Source organism: Athene cunicularia, assembly GCF_003259725.1.
Source record: "Athene cunicularia isolate RWA chromosome 1 unlocalized genomic scaffold, athCun1 chr1_part2, whole genome shotgun sequence".
NCBI lineage: Eukaryota > Metazoa > Chordata > Aves > Strigiformes > Strigidae > Athene > Athene cunicularia.
Genome location: NW_020799092.1, coordinates 76785184 through 76805492, shown reverse-complemented (window position 1 = coordinate 76805492; position 20309 = coordinate 76785184). Strand labels below are relative to the sequence as shown.

Here is a 20309-nt window from a genome sequence, read left to right as displayed (position 1 = left end):
TTGGCTTCCCACGCTTTCTTTTTGTGGGTTTCCCTTTAGATTACCTACCTACGCATTTGTCTGAATTTATGGGACATAACTACCTAACTTAGAGTGGTGCACCAAGGTTATCTTATTTGAGGGAAAAAGGGGGGGTCAACACCCAATGGATGGAGGAGCCCTCTGTCTTTTTGGCACTAGTCAGCTTTCACTAACATTTCAATTTCTCATTCTTCCTCCCCAGATATTCTGCCAGCAGTGAGAGAGTTCTGCTTTAAAAAAACAAAAAGAACTGCAGTGGCAGAGGAGGTTAAGATTTTCTGATTCAGTAGGTGACTACTTGGTGATGCTGCTAATCACAGACAAAGCCAGAATTAATCCTGCTAGTTTAACATACTAGCATACTCTGTACGTACCTCCTCAGCTTTATTAGCAAGAATTGTATTATTTGTTGTTTTGATCCCATATAATTTTTTTTTAAAAGCTTTATTTTTTCTCTGTCCTCCAACCCCAAACTAGCACAATAGTGCATCATTTCTCTCCTGTATCATTAGTGGTCATTGCTCTTGGTACAGTTTGGGTTTGGGTTTTTTTTGTTTGGTTGGTTTGGTCTTTTTTTTTTCCCTTGTAATAATAACAGTAACAATGTTTTGCACATGTCTGGTGCTTTCTACTCTGGAGTTTTCAGTCTCCTACCTTTAGGAGGTGGAGGTCAATTTACAGATGAGGACAGGGAGAACACCAGAAAAGTGAAAATATTGTCCAAGGCTGTCCACTGGCAGAACTGGAAAGGGAAAGTGCATTCTGAGTGCGTTGCAGGGTAGCGATATACAATGATGAACTTTTAAATAACCCTGCCTCTGAAAATGAAAAATTACTTTTCTTTACAGAAAATGGACTTTACCATTATTTGCTTTCTTGTCCAACTCGAATGAATGCTCAAAAGATTAAATGGTGATGAGGATGACAGGACAGTCTGTTTATCCCTGGAAGTGCTCTTCCCTGAGTTCTCATGAGCTCTAGTTGATTCAGTAGACAAAGAGTTTCACTTTTCAAGCTTAGCTCTCACCTTCCATGAACCATAGAATAACGGAAATGAGAGATGTAAAAGTAAGGGAGGGGAGGGGGGACCCAATTACATCAGCGGAGTCATGTCAACAAGGAAGATCCTCTAGAAGAAAATAGGGGAAAGAAAGAAAGAAAAGAAGAGAGTGATGAAGCTCCTTGGGATATGGCAGTAATATTAAGGTGAAATGATCTAGTGGAGAAAGTGAAGAAGTGACAAGAGTTTCTAAAACCAAGAAAGCTATGGAGGAACATTTATTATCCCTTAAGGAGGTAACAAGTAATCAACCAGAGAACAACATGAACAGAGTATATTGGCTTTAGCCAGGAGAAGGTCTGCAGAGATTTAAGTGAGAGGTGGTTTTGAGTGGAAGAAACAGAAGTTAGCCTCAATTGTCAGAGAAGAGTCTTAAGTTAAATAGTTTGGTGAAGTTGTTTCAAGGTGAAACCATAGGGATAGTCTGTGAAGGAGAGCAGCTGGACAAGGACCAGATAACTTGATAAGAGGGGGTTTTTTCTTTACGATGGGGAAAGTGTATAATTCTGACACTGAAGATGGAAGAGGGCAGCAGTGCAAGGTAAGCAAGACACATAAAAGAACAGGTTAAAATGATGGTAAAAAGAGGTTATGCATCAGAAAAGTGTGCAAGCACTATGCACAAATGAAGACGGCTGGTAGAAGAGAGGCACTGAGAAGCCTGTGTGTTAGGACTGAAAACAAAGTGTGTGGGATCCATGCTTTAACAGAGTGAAGTGATATGTGTTAAGGCAAATTCAAGTGGAAAGAAGAGGGAACATTTCAAAGCAGATGCATAATAGCAGGCTGAATACAGTAGTAATTAGCCAGAGCTGAGGCAGAGCAGCACTTAGACGAGCTTTGCAATTACAAGTGGGAGGCCCACATATGAAAATGAATTTTGAGCTTCCAGAATCAGGGAGATTTGAGTCCATTATGAACAGAGCATTTTTAGTCTCCCGGGAAAAAGAAAGCTGAGCCAGGCCAGCCATTCTGAATTACCCGAGCAAGCATTATCCCCCTAGTTAGTGCTTGCAACCGAGGAGCAGAAGATCTGGAGTTCTCATCAAGCCCTGCCATTGTCTTTACAATGCTGCTTAATTTTGATGCTTGCATACCCCTTTGGGGACCAAGAGGCTGAATTAATTAACATTTAATGTACCTTGAGATCTTGAACTGGAAGGAGCTGAAAAATACACAGTATTAATACCGCAACTGTCGTAGGCTAAGCCCAAAGAGATGAACATTTTGTCACACACAGAACCAGTGCACGTGAACTCACCTTCAGGTGTGCAAATGTGTATAGGCATTGCTACGTTGGGGTTTTGTTTCTGTAACCAGGCTTTCTGTTTCAGCTTCACACCTGCAGACTGGCCTAATAGTACTTCCTAATAGACTGGGAGGTATGTAGGTATTACACTGAAAAGTGTCACAGTAATAAATATCGTCAGTCTCTAAGGTAGGTAGATAAACAACAGATTGGAATCTGCATTGCACCAAAACTGGCCAACTGCATCCCAGCTAGTAAAGAAATATTGTGAAGGTAAAGGGGAAGGCAAAGGAAACTGGAGAGGAAATGGGATACGAAGTGTGATCAAAGAACTAATTGAAAGTGAGGTGAATGTGTCAAATAAACAGTAGTAATAAAATCCTAACAAAACGCCTTCTGACATTTGTTCTAACCTATAGTTCGCTTTCTCTCCCGCCTCCGTTCTGTGTCTCGTAGGTTTTGTTAGCTATGACAATCCAGTCTCTGCACAAGCTGCTATCCAGGCTATGAACGGCTTTCAGATTGGCATGAAACGCTTGAAGGTTCAGCTGAAACGCTCCAAAAATGACAGCAAACCTTACTGATCTTAACCCCAGATGCTTACTGCTCTTATTTTAGCTTTCTTAGGGTAAGTCCCATGAGCAAACCTGTCCTCTGCAGGGGGGTTAAGAAAGAACATAGAGCCAACCTTCACCAAGAGACAGTTATTTTTACAGTTACCACTTCCATTTCCCCACTCGTCCTTATTACACTTGGCTCCCATTTCCTTGCCAAGTAATTACTGAGTTGTGTTACTGTATTTTGTTTTGCAGCATAATTTATCTCCTTTTTAAAACAAAAAAAAAAAATGTCTTGAAATTCAAAGCAACACACACACACAAACACACAAAAAAAATGTGCAATTTAACTCTGTGAACCCTGGTGCCATTAGCACACAATAAAAGTTGTTTTCTATGGATGGAACGTATTTTACCAGGGTGGCACCAGCAGTTTATAGGTTAAACAAAATGGCCTCATGCCAGTTGAAGCACTTATTTTGCAACACAAATTGAAACAAGTCTTTCCACTACATCAACTTGTTTTTTGAGAAGATTTGATTCTTTTTTTTTTTTTTCAGTTCAAATCAACGTATTGTTATATATTAGTCTGATTTTACACTGGTCGTCTTTATATTTCACTTTTTTTTAAGTTCTTGTTTTTTTGGAAAGGATTAATGTAAAAAAGATTTAGAGATCTGTTTCTAAAGCTACAGGGTTTAAAATAAAAAAATAAAATAAAATGAGTGACAATACTTGATGTTTCTTGAGAGATAAATTTAATAATAATAAAAAAAAGAAAGCCACAGGCCTGTAAATTTTATTTGTAAAAAGCATTTCTATTTTTATACAAAATTTTTACTGCCTCAGAAATAATGGAAGTTATTTATTGCCTATTGTTAACTTATTGGATACCTAAAGAGCAGCTCTCTATGCTAGCTAGATCCTTTGAAGTAGTCTCTAGAGTAATTGTGCCAAGAATGGGCGCTTTTTCACTGTTGAACCCTACACCCTTTACAGTTCATGCTTTTATCCTCTTGTTTGTATTTGTCTGGTTATTTTGTTCGTAGTTTCCATTACCTAGTTTAAAGTTAAGTTGTCTGACCTTTTTTTCCCCCCTCCCCGTACCTTTCTGTTACATTTGTAGAAACTGGTTCTTTCCTCTCTTTTCTCCCCAAAGAGGAATCCATTCTCTCTGACTCCTTTCAGATGGATTCTGTTGGGGTTCCATTGTGCTCTTGTTGACAAGTATTGTAAGTTAATGCAAATTATGTGAACGGCTCATAGACTCTACTGATAAAAGATTTGCATTAGTTTTCTCCTGCACCCATAAAAGTGATTTTGTTTGTGCTGCATAGATTCTGTGTAACTTTTTTTCCTCTTCCTTGTTTTTTCCCTAGACATCTCCATGCCCGTTAGCCCATCGTTTGCCTAGCATGTCCCTGTGGCGTCTCAAAAAAAAAAAAAAGTTTCATCGTCCCGTCATTGTTTCTGATGTCTTTCTGACCTCACATCATATTTGGTTCTCCTACTGACCTTTGATCTAGTTTGACCTTTGAAATTTGCATGTGACCTCATCTAGCTATGAATTCTGGGAAGTCAATGTGAAAAAACATTGCTGCATTCATGCAAGACTGAAATTTATTATTAGATAAATTAATGATAGGATTTAAAAACAACCTGTGGCAAAATGTTTTTTCTTTCTTTCCTTTTTTTGGTTTTCTTTTTTCCTTTGGGTTTTTTTGTTTGGGTTTTTTGTTTTGGTTTTTCTTTCATTTCGTAAAAAAAAAAATAAAAAAAAAACAGACTTGAAAGTATTATACAGGGATTGGCATTCTGCCTGGTCACTGGTGACAATAGCAATATGTGTCCAGAGGCACAGAATGTTGGTTTCTAACAGACTACTTCCAAAACAGTTTGAGAAATAAAACTGTCTGATTTTAAGTCTCTAGAGGTCTGTAATAGTTTTTACATTTTTCAGGCAGTGTAAAGTTTTTTGATAAGGCCATTTTAGGTGGCTCACTTTCTCATTAAAGTATATATATAGAACCACTTTTTGTAGATTAGTATAAGAAAATATTTACCCTGTTTTAGGGCAAATGCTACCTACTTGTGTCACCTTTTGCTGAACTGACTCACAGTTAGACAATCCATGGTTTAATGCACATGAAATTACCTATATTTTATACTGTTTCAATGTACAGAAGAAAGGTTACTGTAAAATGTGTTACGTTGGTGCTTCTGTGAATTAAGTTGTGGTTTCATCATGAGTCTTATGGTCTTAAGTGTTCTATGTTTATAAAAGACAAGTTTAAAATTGGTTTACTTGAACAACAAGAACAAAAACAAGATTCAAAAAAAAAACACAAAAAAAAAAAGTTGTTTGCTTAAAAAAAAAAAAAAAATTTCATGTGAAAAATGAAAAAATATTCCAGAATAAGTTTGTGTTGGCTTGTGACGCATTGATGTCATTTTTTTATTGTGAACAATTTAGATGTGTTTGTGTTCAGCAAAATGTGATCGGTTTTTCTTTTAAAGAAAAAAAAAAATCAGTGAAACTATAGTGCCAAATTCCAAAGGTACTTTCTTCCTAGAGCTTCAGTGTGTTTCTTGTGTGAAGTAATTTGATAACATGGGTATTTTATTATGTGTTTTGTATAAATCCCTAATATTTAAAGAAAAAAAGAGGTTAAAAAGTTTGTTAACTTGCTATCCTGTGGTCTTGTTGCCTGAAATTGTTATTGTTTGTTATTTCTCTTTGATGTTTTTTGTAAAACATTGTATAAGTGCCCATGTTTCACTTTTTTAACCACTCTGCACACATCAATGCTGTGAAAGCAAACCTCACTATGTATTTTCTTCATATTGTATGGAAACCTCTAAGGTGAGAAAGTTTTGAACTTTTAACCCTTTCCACCCAGAGCTGTCTTGAGTGTTAATACCTTTTATACATTCACCATTTTGCTGTTTATTTTTATATATATATCTATATCTATAAATATATATATACTTAGTTTTTTGTGGTTTATTTAATACATGGTTGAAATCAGAACAATGCACAGGGCAGATCTGAAGGACAAAAATATTTTACTGCTGTCTAAATTTCTTCTGTATCTATAACTAAAATTATTTAAAACAGTAATTAACTTGTGGTTTTCCTTTTTAGATTTTGGGGATTTTGTCTTTTCTTAAAGAGCTTTTAATATGCTGCTGGAATATGCTATTCAGTATTAATAAAATAAAAGAAAAAGAAAACAATTCTTTAATTATCTATTGTGTGAGCCACTCCCCGACAGGAGTGGTTAATCCACCATTTGAAAACCTTGAGGAGAAAAAAAAAAAAATATTTTTGTAATTTAAATAAATGAACTTTTGCTTAAATCAGATGCACTAGATCTTCCTGGGTGAAAATTCAATGTGCACTGCAGTTAAACTACTTTTTATGGATAAAGTTTACATACACTGTAATGTTTGGTGTTATCTGCCATTATTTGTAACGGCAATATATTGGCTTACTCCTGCAGACACTCGTATAGAGAGGAGTAACTTTACTCGTACAAGTAGTCCATGGGAATTATATATGTGACTGATGTGGGTGTTTGCTGGAGGAAGCTCTGTGTAAGGAACCAGAAAAAAGATGCTGGTAGCCCTTTTCACTGCCTTGTAAGTCTGATTAGATTGCATTTCTACCGCACAAGTAGTGACCAACAACCAGATTCGGTTCTTTGCTACCGGTATTAGAGAATCCATTGCCAATCTGATGCGTGTGAGCAGCAGTACCTGCTACTGATGATAAAGTGCCATACCTTCTTCCACTTCCTATTTCTATCTGATTATATTCAAAGCCGCCTAAAATTCAAAATGAAGCCCTATATGAACAACATCAGCTGGTGCACTCTTGTCTCTCATCCCCAACTTAAATGCTTCTTTATGTAGAGCCCTGGGATGGAAAGGACTAGCCTCTAGTGATGCAAAAAAGTTTCCTTCTTATAGCACATGCACTTATAAATAAATGATCTATACTTTTCTCACATTTTTACTACTGCTGGGGCCTTCCTACACCCTTTGAGGGCTATTTTGTACTACTTGCAGCAATTTTGCATATTCGAAGTATCATCTCACGTACATTATATTATATATATGTACATATATATATAATATGAGATCATCATTTGGATTGTTTAGACTGTTTCACTAATTTTTCTCACTGTACCCACCATATAAATTTCCAAAGCTTTTTTAGATGCCCTAGTGTGTGTTCTGCGGGTTTACCAGTCCAGTTAGAGCGGTGATGCCTTTGGTCCTCAGGCAGTGTAACTCGGCATCAGGCTGCCCAGAATTACTCTATATGGGACATTGGCTTAGCAGTGGGAGAAGAGGAATGTTTCTGTACTTTCAGGCAACTGAGATGGGTCATTGCTGAAAAAAGTGTCCATCTTGAAATCAGATTAAAAAAAAAATAAAATTTAAAAAAAAAAAAAAAATCAAGTACTAAACCAAAAACCCAAACATACACCTCCTTGGAGACAAATTATCTACCAGTCCTCTTTCAAAATATTGAAAGGAAAAAGCTGCAAGGGTGCAAGGGCCTAATAAGAGAGGAAGAAAAACAAGGGAAATTGCTTTACAAAATTCTAATCAAAAGACTAGACTAGTTGTTTTTTCAAACAAATTAGCTAATTGCGATGAAATGGCAGTCCTCAAAGGAGTAACAAGTTCATCTTTCTTTCACCATAGGGGTTACAGTTCCTTGGCTTGTGCTACTCTGGAATCATTTTACTGTTTCTGTTTTTATTATCTTAAGTGCTAATTAACAAAAGGAAAAAATATCCTGTAGTTTCATTACCTTTTTGGATAATGTCATACAAAAAAAACAAAAAAACAAAAAAACAAAAAAACTATGTATTTGTGTTTTTTTTGTGCTGTGAGAATTGTTGTTTGTAGATTAATAATACTATCATTTTGTTTAGAATTACAAACTAGTTTTTAAGTATTGTCTGAGAAAAGCCAAAGTTAATGCAATCTAGTGGAAACTGTAAGACCATTTGAGTATTGTTTCTGTTTTATTGATGCATTTGGATTTTGTTGTTTGATGGAATTTGAGCCAAAAAAAAAGGAAAAAAAAAAAAAAGAAAAAAAAAACAAGCAGGCTTTCCTATTTCTACAACTTGATTGTACTTATGCATTTTGTACCAGTGGAACTTTTTATACTGGAGATTAAAAAACAAATGGAAATTTTTGTGGCTTACTCTTGTGGGCCCCCTCGATCATGACTGATTTTCAAGTTTGATTTCTGGACGGTAGAAAGAGAGTTGGTTTTGTTTAGAGAATTCAAAACTTTGGCTTGATTTCTTTTTTTCCCTTTGCTTATATCTAGTGTTTAGAATTTTGTCTTAACAAAAGCGGTAAGTTTCACTTTTTATTCTGTATCGTGCAGTTACACAATAAGGTAATTAGAATTAGGAGTACTCGGTCACTTTGCGTGGATAAATGTATTAGTTAAAACGTTAGGGGTTTGCTTTTTTGCTGTTTAGATCAGAGTTTTTTCTGATTCTTCTGTCCTCATTGTGAACATAACCGTGTAGTTGAAACAGTCAGACTTATTTTTGTAACGTATGTTATTGTGTGATGCAGTTTTTTGCTTCTGTCTCCAATATTAAACCATTTTCCTAATACTTGTCTCTCTACTTTGTGTGTTGTATTGTTGGTGGTCATTCTGTGTTGGTAATACATCTACACACCTCACTGTTTCACGTGCCTGTTTTTTTTTTTCTCTATTTGTTGGTTGTGTACAAAAGATACAGTCGATTCCACCTAAGTGAATATCTGATTGGGGGGCAAAAGAGGATTTGTATATTTTAGACATGTTATGGTTTCTTTGATATTTTTTTTCTCTCTTCCTCCCCCTAGTCATGCCTTATCACTTGGATAATCTGAGCAGGAAGCATTTTAAATGAGTTTCCTGCAAAGTCATATTGAAGGTAGCTTTTGTTAGCCTTCTAACTGCAAAAGCTTCTGCACACAAACACACAGAAGCCACCTGAAAAGGGGTTGGGTTTTTTTTTTTTGCTGTGACATTTCAGTCAGTCTGGAAAATGCGGATTATGGAGATCAATTCTTCCTAGTCGTTAAAAAAAAAATAATAATAATACTCTGCCGCTACTTCGTAGAAGCATATGAAACGTTCAAGAAAAGGAGGATATAGCCTTGGGATTTCTTCCAAACTGCACAGTAATCTGATGGCATATGGTGTTAGTCAAACTCTCCTTAGAAACTAATCACATCTTAACTAGGGCTGTGAGAGCCTGCAAAAGCCTACCAGGTGATCGAGCTTGTTATGTGCAGTTATACATATAATAATTTAAAAAAATAAAATAAAATCCAAGTGAGCACAGGAAGAAAAAAAAAAAAAAAAAAAAAAAAGCAAAAAGATCCCTTGTTGTTCAAATGGGTGATATTTTTGCTGTGGGCTTACAAAGCAGATCATTCTTAGCATTGGCTAATAGTATTACACAAATCTCAAAAGGGACAAAAGAAATAACATAGCACCTTTTTTCTTATTATCTTTTACAGTTGGCTTTTAGCTTTTTTTATTCTTTCATTTCCTATAATTTTTTTCCTCCTCACGAGAATCTCTCTGCTCTCCCCCAACCGGTGTCTACCACAATGAAATAAAAGCTGCAAAGGAAAAAAAAAATCTATGTTGTTCTGGTTTACAAAAAGTCTCTCTTCTCTCCTCTGTCTGATCGCAGATACAAACCTTACAATTCGGAGAGGGGGAAAAAAAAATAAACAAATCCAACCAAACCAAACCCAAGGAGGAGAGAGCAGCACTGGTGAGTGCTCTCTGGAATTCAAGCCATACGCCCCCGTCCCTTTCCTTTGTCCCACTTTCTGTGATGCTCAGGAATCGAAGACCACTTAGAAGTGCTCTTATGAGACCCAAACGACACTCCTCCCTCTTGTTTCCTCTCCCCTGGTCTTTCTGGCACTCTGGCTTTGGCTCACACACACAAACACACACACACACACACACCCCTCAAGTAATGTCTTACGAGGTCATGGCGCACTGGGTGTTTCCGTGTGGTGTCAGCAGCAACGTTGGCTCCTGCATTTGGAAGAGTTTTGAAATTTTCTGGTGGCTCAAGAGTTGGCCTTGTTGTTATTGCTCGATATATTTTTTAAAAAAACTTTTTTTTTTCTTTTTTCACTTTTCTGTTTCCATGAAAGGCAAATAAGTGATGAATGGAATCCCAAACAAGCTGAAACGTCGTCTTGCAGGGTCTGTTGTCAGAGGTCAGGGGTCCAAGCAACTCTAAATTTAATCTAAATCCAGAGAAGCCTATAGTGGGCAGCCCAGTCAGGAAAGCAGAAACCAATGGTCAGACTATGTCCTGGGTCTCTGACATCTCTATAGAGTTTGTGATCCCAATTTGGATAATTTTGACACCAGTGGATTCAGTTGAGTAAGTCTTGACTTGCATGAATAATGAATCGGAATTGGTCCCTGGGATTTTTACGTTTCTGTGGAAGTTTTGGATTTTTTCTTTTTTGTTTTCCTTTTTTTTTTTTTTCTCCAAACTTGGTCTTAGGAAAGAAACTAGAGCTTTGTGGAGGGTCTTTTCTTCCAAAAATACAACTGAAAAAAAAGACTTATACTGCAGTTGGGTTTCTTTTAAATACTCAGGGCTGAAAGATACAGGTTTGGGTTTTTGTTGGTTTTTTTTTATTTATTTATTTCAACAATGGGGAAAAATGAGTTCCTTAAAGCAATGCAGCTGAACAGTTTGTCCTGCTTAAATGCATGCTTTTAATTTCAATTATGTAAGGCACCTTGCAGTGTTAGCAAAATGTCTCTTTGTTAGCTATATGTGTATCGCCATGGGAAATTACCAAACTGTCACAAGACTTGCTGATTAAAGAATAGCCTGCCAGAGTGTGTGTGCCTTTGCCCAGTGTGACTCTTAGGTATTAGGCTAAGGAAAACAGTTTAACAAAATGTAGTGTGAATCATTCCTGATAAGTGAATAAAGCATTGTGACCAAGCAATCAGATTATTCACTTATCAGGAATCGACTGTACTGATAGTTTGCCTGATCGTTTTTGTTCCTCATCTCTGTTGTAGTTTCACTACTTTGCTGTGTTCTGTTTTTTCTCTCATGCTCTTAGCAAAATCACTGGGAATATCCCTTCGTGTGATCATGAAACATGCTACTGAGTAACAAATAAAAAAAAAAATTTAAAATATAAAAATGATATCTTAACAAAATCTATGCACTTGCTATCAGGAACACAATACTGGATGTGTCTTATATATATTGAACTATAATAGTATTCGATTTCTTAAATAAAGCTTAAGAAAGGATTCTGTTGTCTGTAAAATTTTATGAGCATTAAATGGAAAAAAAAACAAAAACAAAAACAAAGCCATGTTTCTAGGGTTGGGCACTTTTTGTTATATGAAATCTGACTGGGTACACGGTCTTTAACCATGCCCAGGTAAATGTTATATAATTCGCTTGATATTTCATTAATAACAGAGACCTTGAAATTTAGGCTTACTGAAGTGTGTGGGGAGAAAAAGTCTTACCATTCAACGACTTGCAGCAAAAGATACTAAAATGCATAAATTTCTATCTTTTTCTGTATTTGCAAAAGCAAATGTTCTTGCTTTTGCTCTAAAACTAATAGCTAAAATATGTGAATCAGAAAACAATACTACATTGCTTCCACAGACGATGCTATACTTCTTTTTGGTATGTGACTTTTTTTCCTCCTGATTCTAGATAGGTTTAAAATTTTAAAAATGAAACCCCTTATGCTCAAAATCACAAATTCAACACTGGAGGTCAAAGCATCTTTTTGCGGAAGATGTGTGGCTTACTGTACGTTTCCTGTATCTGAGCCTTCTCTTACGAAAACATTTTCACATCAAAACCCATGAACTAAATGGGAATTGAATAGCTAGAACTGTTGACTACACTGAAAACTTTATTCCTTCGATGGCTGTACATTCGCCACAAAATTGTAGGTTTCGCACAATCAGATTTTTATGGAAATGCCCATACTTCTTGTATTTAGCGAACTTTCAATAATGCCAGCCTTTGGCAGAAAGATCTGGGAGAGTGGTGGGGGTTGCTTTCTTTTTTTTTCTTTTGAACTGCATTACTGCCTCACTTTTCATATGCCATTATATTATCTGAAAAAAAAAAAAAAAAAAAATTAAATTGTGGAAATCTATCTGCTGCTGCTTGTATCATTCTCCTCTATTAATACATATTTAGCAAATGCTATTGAACTTGACATCCAGCGGCCAGGTTTGTTAGATTTGTAAGCCAGAAATACTGCTCCACCAGAGAGGCCATGGAGAGGATTGACCTTGGTGGGCATCGAGATGGTCCTGTCCATCCCACATCTGCACAGAGCTCAGGTGGGGCCCCAGCCCTGGTTTTCAGGGACTGCTGATGTAACACTAATATTAAGTAATAGCAACAATTAGCTCATATTTGTATTCCCTCTGATTTTCCTCATTAGCAGACTTTCTTTTTTTCCATTAAAGGGAGCTGGAAAGTTGCAGTCATTTTCTGAATCATTCGCCCCTGTTGATAACCTAATTGTTTTACATGAATGCTAATATTTCCCTCTCATACATTTATATCTATCAGCTAAATCAGCAGTAAAGTAAACTCTTCTGGGATACATTCCTATATCAATTAGCAAGGATTTATGCTCCAAAGCACCATTAACATTAATGGGAGTGTGCTCTTTAGCATAAACAATTGGTGATAGGTCTGGTGGACTTTATTTCCTAAACAAGGAAGCATCCAAATCTCAGAAACTTGTTTCTTGAAGACGGTGCTTGAGGGAGTGATGTCCCAGCCTCCCCCGGCTGCTCTAGGGACATCTCATTCACAGGACATGCATAAATTGTTGAGTTCCCAGCAAAAAGACAAAGTGTTGGTTTGGAAAGTGAGCTAACTTCTGGCGTTTTCCCTTCTGAAAACCTGCCTGAAAACACACCAGGTAAAATTTTCAGCATTATCTCGCCTCCCTCCAATGATGGCTTGAAAAGTTTCACTCTTGGCTCACCTACGTTTCATGGTGCTGGAGGGTGGAGACCGCAGAGGTGTTGGAGGGAGGGATTTTGGAAGGAGGCAGAAGACCAGAGATGAAGTACTGTGGGAAACTAAGCAGTGGGTTTATAAACTCCCTAAACCAGAGGTTTCACGGCTCCGTGCCTCTGAGAAGGGAGTTAGAGGGGACCAGTAAATCACCAAGTCTCACCTTTCACATGTAGGACAACATCATTTCCCCCTCACCCCATGCTTGATCAAGTCAAAAAACGTGTAATCTTCATCCGAAGCCGCTGGGAGTTGTGTTGGAAGTCCACCACTTCCCAGAGGCGTGTGATCTGCTGAATCCCTGCCCATGCTTCTGCAGATGTTTTCTCTGTTGGTTCTGGCTCTGCTCAGTTCTGCTACATTAAAAGCCCTTTTGTATCTACCATTCCCCCCCCCAAAGGCACTCATAAGCTGGTCTCAAGTTGCTTTTCATCACGTTTTTTTTTTTCATAAAATAAATATGCTCTGGAAGCATCTACATACAACAGTGGGTTTCTGATCCCTGAATAATTTCTGTGGTTTGTTTTCCACACCCTCTTTTTTTTTTTTTTTTTTTTTTTTTTTTTTCCTGACATCTTTTCTAAATCTGGGGTATCAGAGCTGGACACATTATTTCAACATCAAGTCCCGTGACGTGACATGCAGAAATTAAAAATCTCACCTCTACTCCTCCAACTTACACAGCCAGGGATTGTGTCAGTCCTTGCAAAGAGTAACATGCAAAAGCCACAAAACACCATATTGGCAGAATTATTTTGGGTTGCTCCTTTAGCATGCCTATATCCCTCTCAGCTGTATTGTGCTCCAGGTTCCTCTGTGTGTGGTCTGCTTGCCTGCTCTTAGACTTGAAAGCTTGCTTACAACCATACTAAGAGCACTTTTGTACAACTCCTAGTCCTCTTCATTATTTTCCAGTGTTATCAGCAGTTTTAATATTTACTTCCAAGTCATTAGTGAAAATATTCAATAGCATTCAGACCTATTACTGATCCCTGCAGAACCCCTCTAAAAAAATACTCTCCTCCAGTGATTCCCCTTTGACAGCTTCTTTGTTGACATGTCAGCCAGTTCTTAATCCATTTTATGTGCCTTGTATTGATAGGATAGAATGCTAATTTTTTAATCAGGATCTGCTGCACTGTCAAACACACAAAAGTCAGAGTCTATGCCGTCTTTGCAATTACTTTTATCAGCCAAAACCTACAATCACATCAAAGAATGAAATCGAGTTTGACAACCCTTCCTCCTAAAAAACATGTTGATTGGCATTAATCATTTACCTCTTCTTTAATGTCTTCTACCCCTTTGTACCCATATCAGTATTTTCATTATTTTGCCAAAGTAATGTCAAACTAGCTTACCACAGGCTGGGTCATCCTGCTTGTCTTTTATGAATGTGAGCACGAGGATGGCACGTTCCCCACTGTCTGGGATGCTGCTGGTGTGCTTAAAGAGCGCTAAAGGTTCCTGTCAATGGATCAGAGCTCTCTGTCCCATTCTCAGCCCAAGGTACCTGGGGCTACCTGCTTGGAAATGTTGTATCTTTAATAGCAACGGTAGCTAAGTAGGCTGTTAGAGAGTTGGACCAGAAACCATTTTACCCTTCTCCTGACAGGTAGGCATGTGAGGTTTTGACATCTCCTCTTTTTCTGTGGCATGACTAGTAGTTTTCCCATCTCCATAAGCCTAAGTTCAATGTCAAAATGAAAGAAATTTTTGCAGTTGTCCTGCCCTTCTCACTCAGGTAGACAGTGTAGTGGGGAACCATGGGGTAATGCATAATTATTTATAAGTCAATAGGAAATATGGATGAAGGTAAAATACTTTTTCACTCAGCCATCCTCCTCTGAATAGATACAGTTTGTTTTGATTGATGCACATGAGAACTAAAGCCCTGTGGCTGTGAAGAGTCAGTACGACCTGGGGAGTGGGGGATACCTGGGTGCACAGGACCTATTAGAGGAGAGACATCACTTGGAAATCAGAAGAAACCTGAGTTAGACAAACTAATCGTGTTAGTACAGATACGAACGGATAAGCAGCAGCAATGCTGGAGGAAGGTTCTGTGCTCTTCTATGCAACTCTGCAGGCACAGGTGCTCTTTCGGGCCACAGGGATACCATATAGGTGCCTGATCACGTCTCTTAGGCAGAGACTGTAAATGTGCTGAGATACCAACGTATCTGCTCAGGAACCTCAGCCTCAGGCCAGCACTCCTCAGAACAGACACGTGCCACTCCTTAACCCTGTAGACAACTCTACTAGTCAGGGTGACATAAATGCATCCTGGAGACAATTATTCCCACCTGAAGCAGTCTGCCTAAAACCAGGGAGAAAAGGAGCTGTCGCTGACTGTCCATTGGCTGTAAGAGGAGAACAGCAGCAGAATGCAGTTTTCTTAGTAGAGCCACCAAATCTTGCCCCCAGTCAGGTATCCTGCTTAACTACCAGCTGCAACCACTGCAAAGAAGGGAACAGGTCTTTGTCATATCTGCCAGCCCCATGTGGGTGTCTCACACTAAGTGTCTCAGGTGGCACCAGGCACCTCTGTTTAGGCGAATAAGTCAAGCCCTGGATGACTTGCTTAGCCAGCTCAGAGACCCAGGTGCACCGAGAGTCTTAGCACCTGTGTTGGGCAACAGTAAACTGGTCAGCAGAGTTGTTCTGCTTGCCCTGAAGTAGGCAAGTATGGCTCATTTTTTTTGCCAGATGTAGGCAGTCTAGTGCTGTTTGCGATGTCCTAGACTCTTCAAAACATCCATGAAGGCCCTGCAGATGTGATGCAGGATGAATAAGACATTTCTGACCCCCAACGTGGGGTATCCTAGGCCAGTTCAAAAGCTCTAAATGGCATAAGCACAGGAGTTTGTTGCATTCAGATATCCAGCTAAGGATCCCTAAGCTTAGAAAGATGAATCTTGAGCTGAATCCCACTTTAAGGCACTTATTCGCTTTCCTAAACCTGGGCCATCCATGTTGGATACTCCAGGGCAACTCAAATGGCACCGATGTCTGCATTTATAATACAAAAAATTAGCTATAAGGGTCTAATTTGTAGACAGATCAAAGTGAATTTCAGTGAATCCTATTGTTAACAAATGAGCCCACAGGCCCTAAGTGGGAATTATGCCCAAAAAAACCCTGACTGCACTGGGACTGCTTTTTAGAGAACAGATATATGCAGAATATCCCTATGACAGAAAAGCCAGACCCCCAAGGAGTTGCAGTTGCATGACCTATAGACCCCTTCTGGCATTAGTTTTATCTTACTCAACTTCTGACACTGAGGATCCCTAGGAAATGATCGCTTACCTTTCTTGTGGATGTGGACAAAGTAGCAGATAATTTGTGTCACCCCAACCTTGGTGTCTGATGCTGGGGTAATCATGGCACACGCTGGAGCACCCCCCCGCCCCAGACCCTGGATCCTCTTACTCAAAAGAACAGAAAAATAAAAAGCAGGAACCTTTGCAGCCTCTCTGTCAGTTTATTGCACTACTTGTCTGTCCTCACGGTGACATTTTTCTGATATCCAAGCTGAATCTCTCTTCTTGCAACCTACGCCCCTTGCCTCTCACACCTTCCAAATGCCACTGCAAAAAGCCCTGCTAAAACTTCTTGACAGCTTCCTCATAACTATCAGGGGAGGGTGCTGCTATTAAATGGTGCCCACAAAGGTGTCTCCACTCTGAGCTGAACAAGCCCAGCTCCCTCAGCCTCTGCCGGCAGACAAGTGCTCCAGCCTGCCCAACCATACTGGTGACCCTCCGCTGAAGTCCCCACAGTTTGTCCATTACTTTGCTGAAGCAACCAAAAATTTGATGCACTATCTAGATGCAGTATAACATGTGTCTTGGGGGGGAAAGTTGGGGGGAGGGCAATAATCACTCCCCTCAATGTGCTGGTTGTGCTGCTCTTCATGATGCGTAGGATGTTGGCTTGCTTTGCTGCCAGGGCACACTGCTGGCTTGTCGTCACCTCTCACCAGGACCACCCTTCTGGGTGCTTTTCAGCAGAGTAACCCCCCAAGCCTGTCCGTCCCCAGCCTTTAGCACTGCAAGCACCTCTTCTTTCCTCCCTACATTTTTATCCTGCTTGAATTTCACAAAGTTCCTGCTGGCCCTTTCCTCCAACCTGTCAAGGTCACTCTGAATGTCAGGCCTGCTCTCGGTCACCACCCATTAATTTCATGTCATCTGCAAACTTGACAGGATGGGACATGAAGTGGTGTGAAATACAGATATTGCACTCGCCTTGGGTTGCGCTACAGGTGGCTGAACCTAATGCAAGTCGAGGCTGAGAAGACAGATAGCACATTACAGTATTTCACCCACTCCTCTCTCCTCTTACTTTCATGCCAGAATAACTTAAAAACCCAAGGAAACTCCAAAGCATGCTAATAAAGGAAACGGAGGTTGTTCCCTAGCAGGTGTGTTGTAACTAGGCACACAGCACTCAGAGCACACCCCGGGAGGCAGGACCAGGATTCCTGCTCACCACCCCTGTGTGAAGCGCACTCTTGGGCAATGCTGTCACTGGTCCAAACAGCTACTAGTGCTTATGTATGTCCACGGTAGTGACAAAGCCGAGGTTATGGCTGCAGCACTTTCAGGCTGGCCTTGTACTTGCATGTGACAGGAATCCACCCACCCACCCAGTTCTTTGTTAACCAGGTGCCAGTCTGCTCTCAGCATTCCTCCTCTCCACAGGCATGAGCACAACTTGTGGCAAAAGTTTTGGGGCCTCCTGCTCTCCTGTCTTCATCTCAGCTTTTTTTTTTTTTTTTTTTTTCAGTTGGCCCTTCTTCCCACACCTTCAGCAAGACGCAGTTTTTCAGCAATCCTGTGGTTAGAGTAAGGGAAAATAACACCACCCCCACTCAGTTATGGTTTGAGAACGTGTTGACTGAAAAGGCACGAAGATCTCAACCAGCGTATGTGCAGGGAAAGGCTCATGAAGGGCTCTTTCTCCTCTCTTTCCCACATCCCAGGTTCCTGTCTCAAACCATAGCCATACAAGCCTAGAAGGTGAGGTTACATAGGCAGGGCTGCTTTTAGTTAATTTTTTTGTTGTTTTTGCAAACACCATCTGCCGAGTCAGTGGATCCCATGGTCAGCTCCACGGGCCTTCCACAGCCAAGTGCTACCACAAATTCCCACATGAGATGCCCCGCTTCCTTGTCCCCTTCCAAGTACCTTCTTCATGAGTGAGGATTCTTGCTTACTAGACAGCTCTCATTTGTGCCAAAATATGTTTCCCAATAAAAATAAAACCCTAACACTGTCCCAGCCCAGCCCATGTGCCTCCCTTTTATCGTTCCTGCTACCTTACAAAAGGTACAGCAGTGGGGCTGTGGGATGGACTGGGCTGTGGGGTGGGCTGTAAGTATTTTCACAACTACTGAAATTGTACCCACACTTTTGCCACAGCCTGTTTATAGTTTCAACATCTCGGCAAAATGGCATGTCACTGGGTCAGAATGCAATTTCTTTATCGTAAATCACCTCCCTGTGCCTGGTGCAGGAGCAGATGCCAGGCATAAATTTACTCTCAGTGGAACAGAGCTCCTGGATGAGAGGTCATGTTCCCAGGTGTAAATAAATAAAAAGAACACAACTCTCATGGAAACAACACCAGGCAGCTGAATTGTAGCTTTGCATGGAGGGCAAACAGGTTTAAGAGGAGGTGTTCACAGTGCCCCCTTCTCCTCCAGCCTTATTTTCTTCGGCTCATTTAACCTCACTGTTTTCTATTATCTCTCTCTTGCTGACTACCCTCTCTTCCTTGGCTAAGTGCAGAAATGTTTCCTACCTACAGTCGCCAGGGCTGTGGAGTTCAACCCAGGGGACTGGTGCCAAATTGCCTACTTAGACATAAGAGCTTTTTGTGTGGCTGGCCCTTGGGCTGGCTTAACCAAGGTTCTTGGTTGTTTGAGCATTCCTGTACACCTATTGGGAAAGGCAGAGAGGTATTGCCAGATGTGGGTCAGACCTTAACTTGACTGATGATGCAGCTGAAAAAACTGCTTGCTCTCTGCTGACGAAGAGTGAGGAAGGGATCCTGGTGCAGGTTCCTGACTTCAGCATCCCAGTTGGGTGCTCAGCTCATGGCAGCTGGACACGGGTGACCTGGGGTGTGCCTTCTGCTGGTAAGGAGCCCTTGTGCTCTAGGAGCGCACTTCTGAGCTTGCCTGGAAATTTGTGATCTTCAGCTTTCAAGGTGTGAGGAAACAAAACACACGGGAAAAGAGAAAATGGAACAAAACAAAAAAACGTGCACCCCCACAACCCATCAAAACATATTTTGTGCAGCAAAATCCACCTTGTCCTTGGGAGAGCAGGCTTGTAAGGAGCGTTCCTATCAGTTCTGGAAGCTCTCTCGAGTCCTGCTTCTGCATATACACACAACTGCCTTCCCCCGAGCAGCTTTCGCCTGCCGAAGGCTTGCAGGGCATCTAAATGGTTGCAGGGCTTATGTTTGTGGTGCTCTCACCCCCGCTCCCATTTCACATTTGGTTGCCCAGCTGTGCCTGGGGAACTGCCTGCATACCGCTGCTGCTTTGGACTGACAGGCGCCAAAGGATACCTCCTCCTGAGCAGCGCACTTCAGGACCCCACGAGGAACCATGTTTTGCCTTCCCAAATTAATATGCAAAAGTAAGCAGCACAAATCAGCCACGGGGCACTGCAGAGCTCCTGTATCTCTTTTACTCTTAGCAGCAGCTTGGATTTTATGCTTGGAGCATCATTCTTTCCCTGTTCCTTGCCTCTCAACTGGTCCTTTCTCATCCAGTTCTCACTCCTTTTCTTCCTATGAGTAATTCTTGTTCTCTGCTCTGTATTCAACAAGTGTTTGAAATAAATGAAGGAAGTGATTAATTATTTAGGATTGTACAAGGGTATCTAACTAGGTGCAGTGGGAAAGAATTAAGCAAGTGAGACATAAAGGCTGAAGATCAGGAAAATATTTCCTTAAAGTGAAATATAATAGAGGGCAAGCCTGCCTCTGGGGCAGCATGGGAAGTTTCTCCTCCCATGAGCTTTAAGATTGCAAAGAGCAGAAAATGGTCTCTAAGCGTAATCCTTCTGGGACAAGGTTAGCTAGCCCAAAAGATTGTATTTGTCTCTTACTTCTAGGCACAATGGTGGGACACAGCATGTGAGAAAACACTGAAACGAGAACACAAAGAGATTTATTCATGCTGCAAACTTAAAATGCAGTGGGCAACTTCCCTTCAGTGCAAACAACTCTTTTTTTATAACCTGTTTGAAGATATCTTTTTATATACCCTTATTACTCAAGTAATTAATTTTCAACAGTGA

At 40.0% G+C, this 20309-nt stretch overlaps 1 protein-coding gene across 7 annotated transcripts in view; it reads left to right on the top strand.

Moving 5' to 3' along the window:
• Nucleotides 1-11666, top strand: part of CELF2 (CUGBP Elav-like family member 2) — a 386209-nt gene extending 374543 nt beyond the window's left edge. For 6 of the 7 annotated variants that reach the window (XM_026868456.1, XM_026868452.1, XM_026868454.1 and 3 more), the window contains one exon: nt 2787-11666. In XM_026868456.1, coding sequence (XP_026724257.1) covers nt 2787-2914 — 128 coding nt within the window. In that variant the 3' untranslated portion in view covers nt 2915-11666. The remainder of the gene's footprint in view (nt 1-2786) is intronic. The other variant, XM_026868453.1, reaches the window with a different exon arrangement.
• Nucleotides 11667-20309: the final 8643 nt, after the last annotated feature.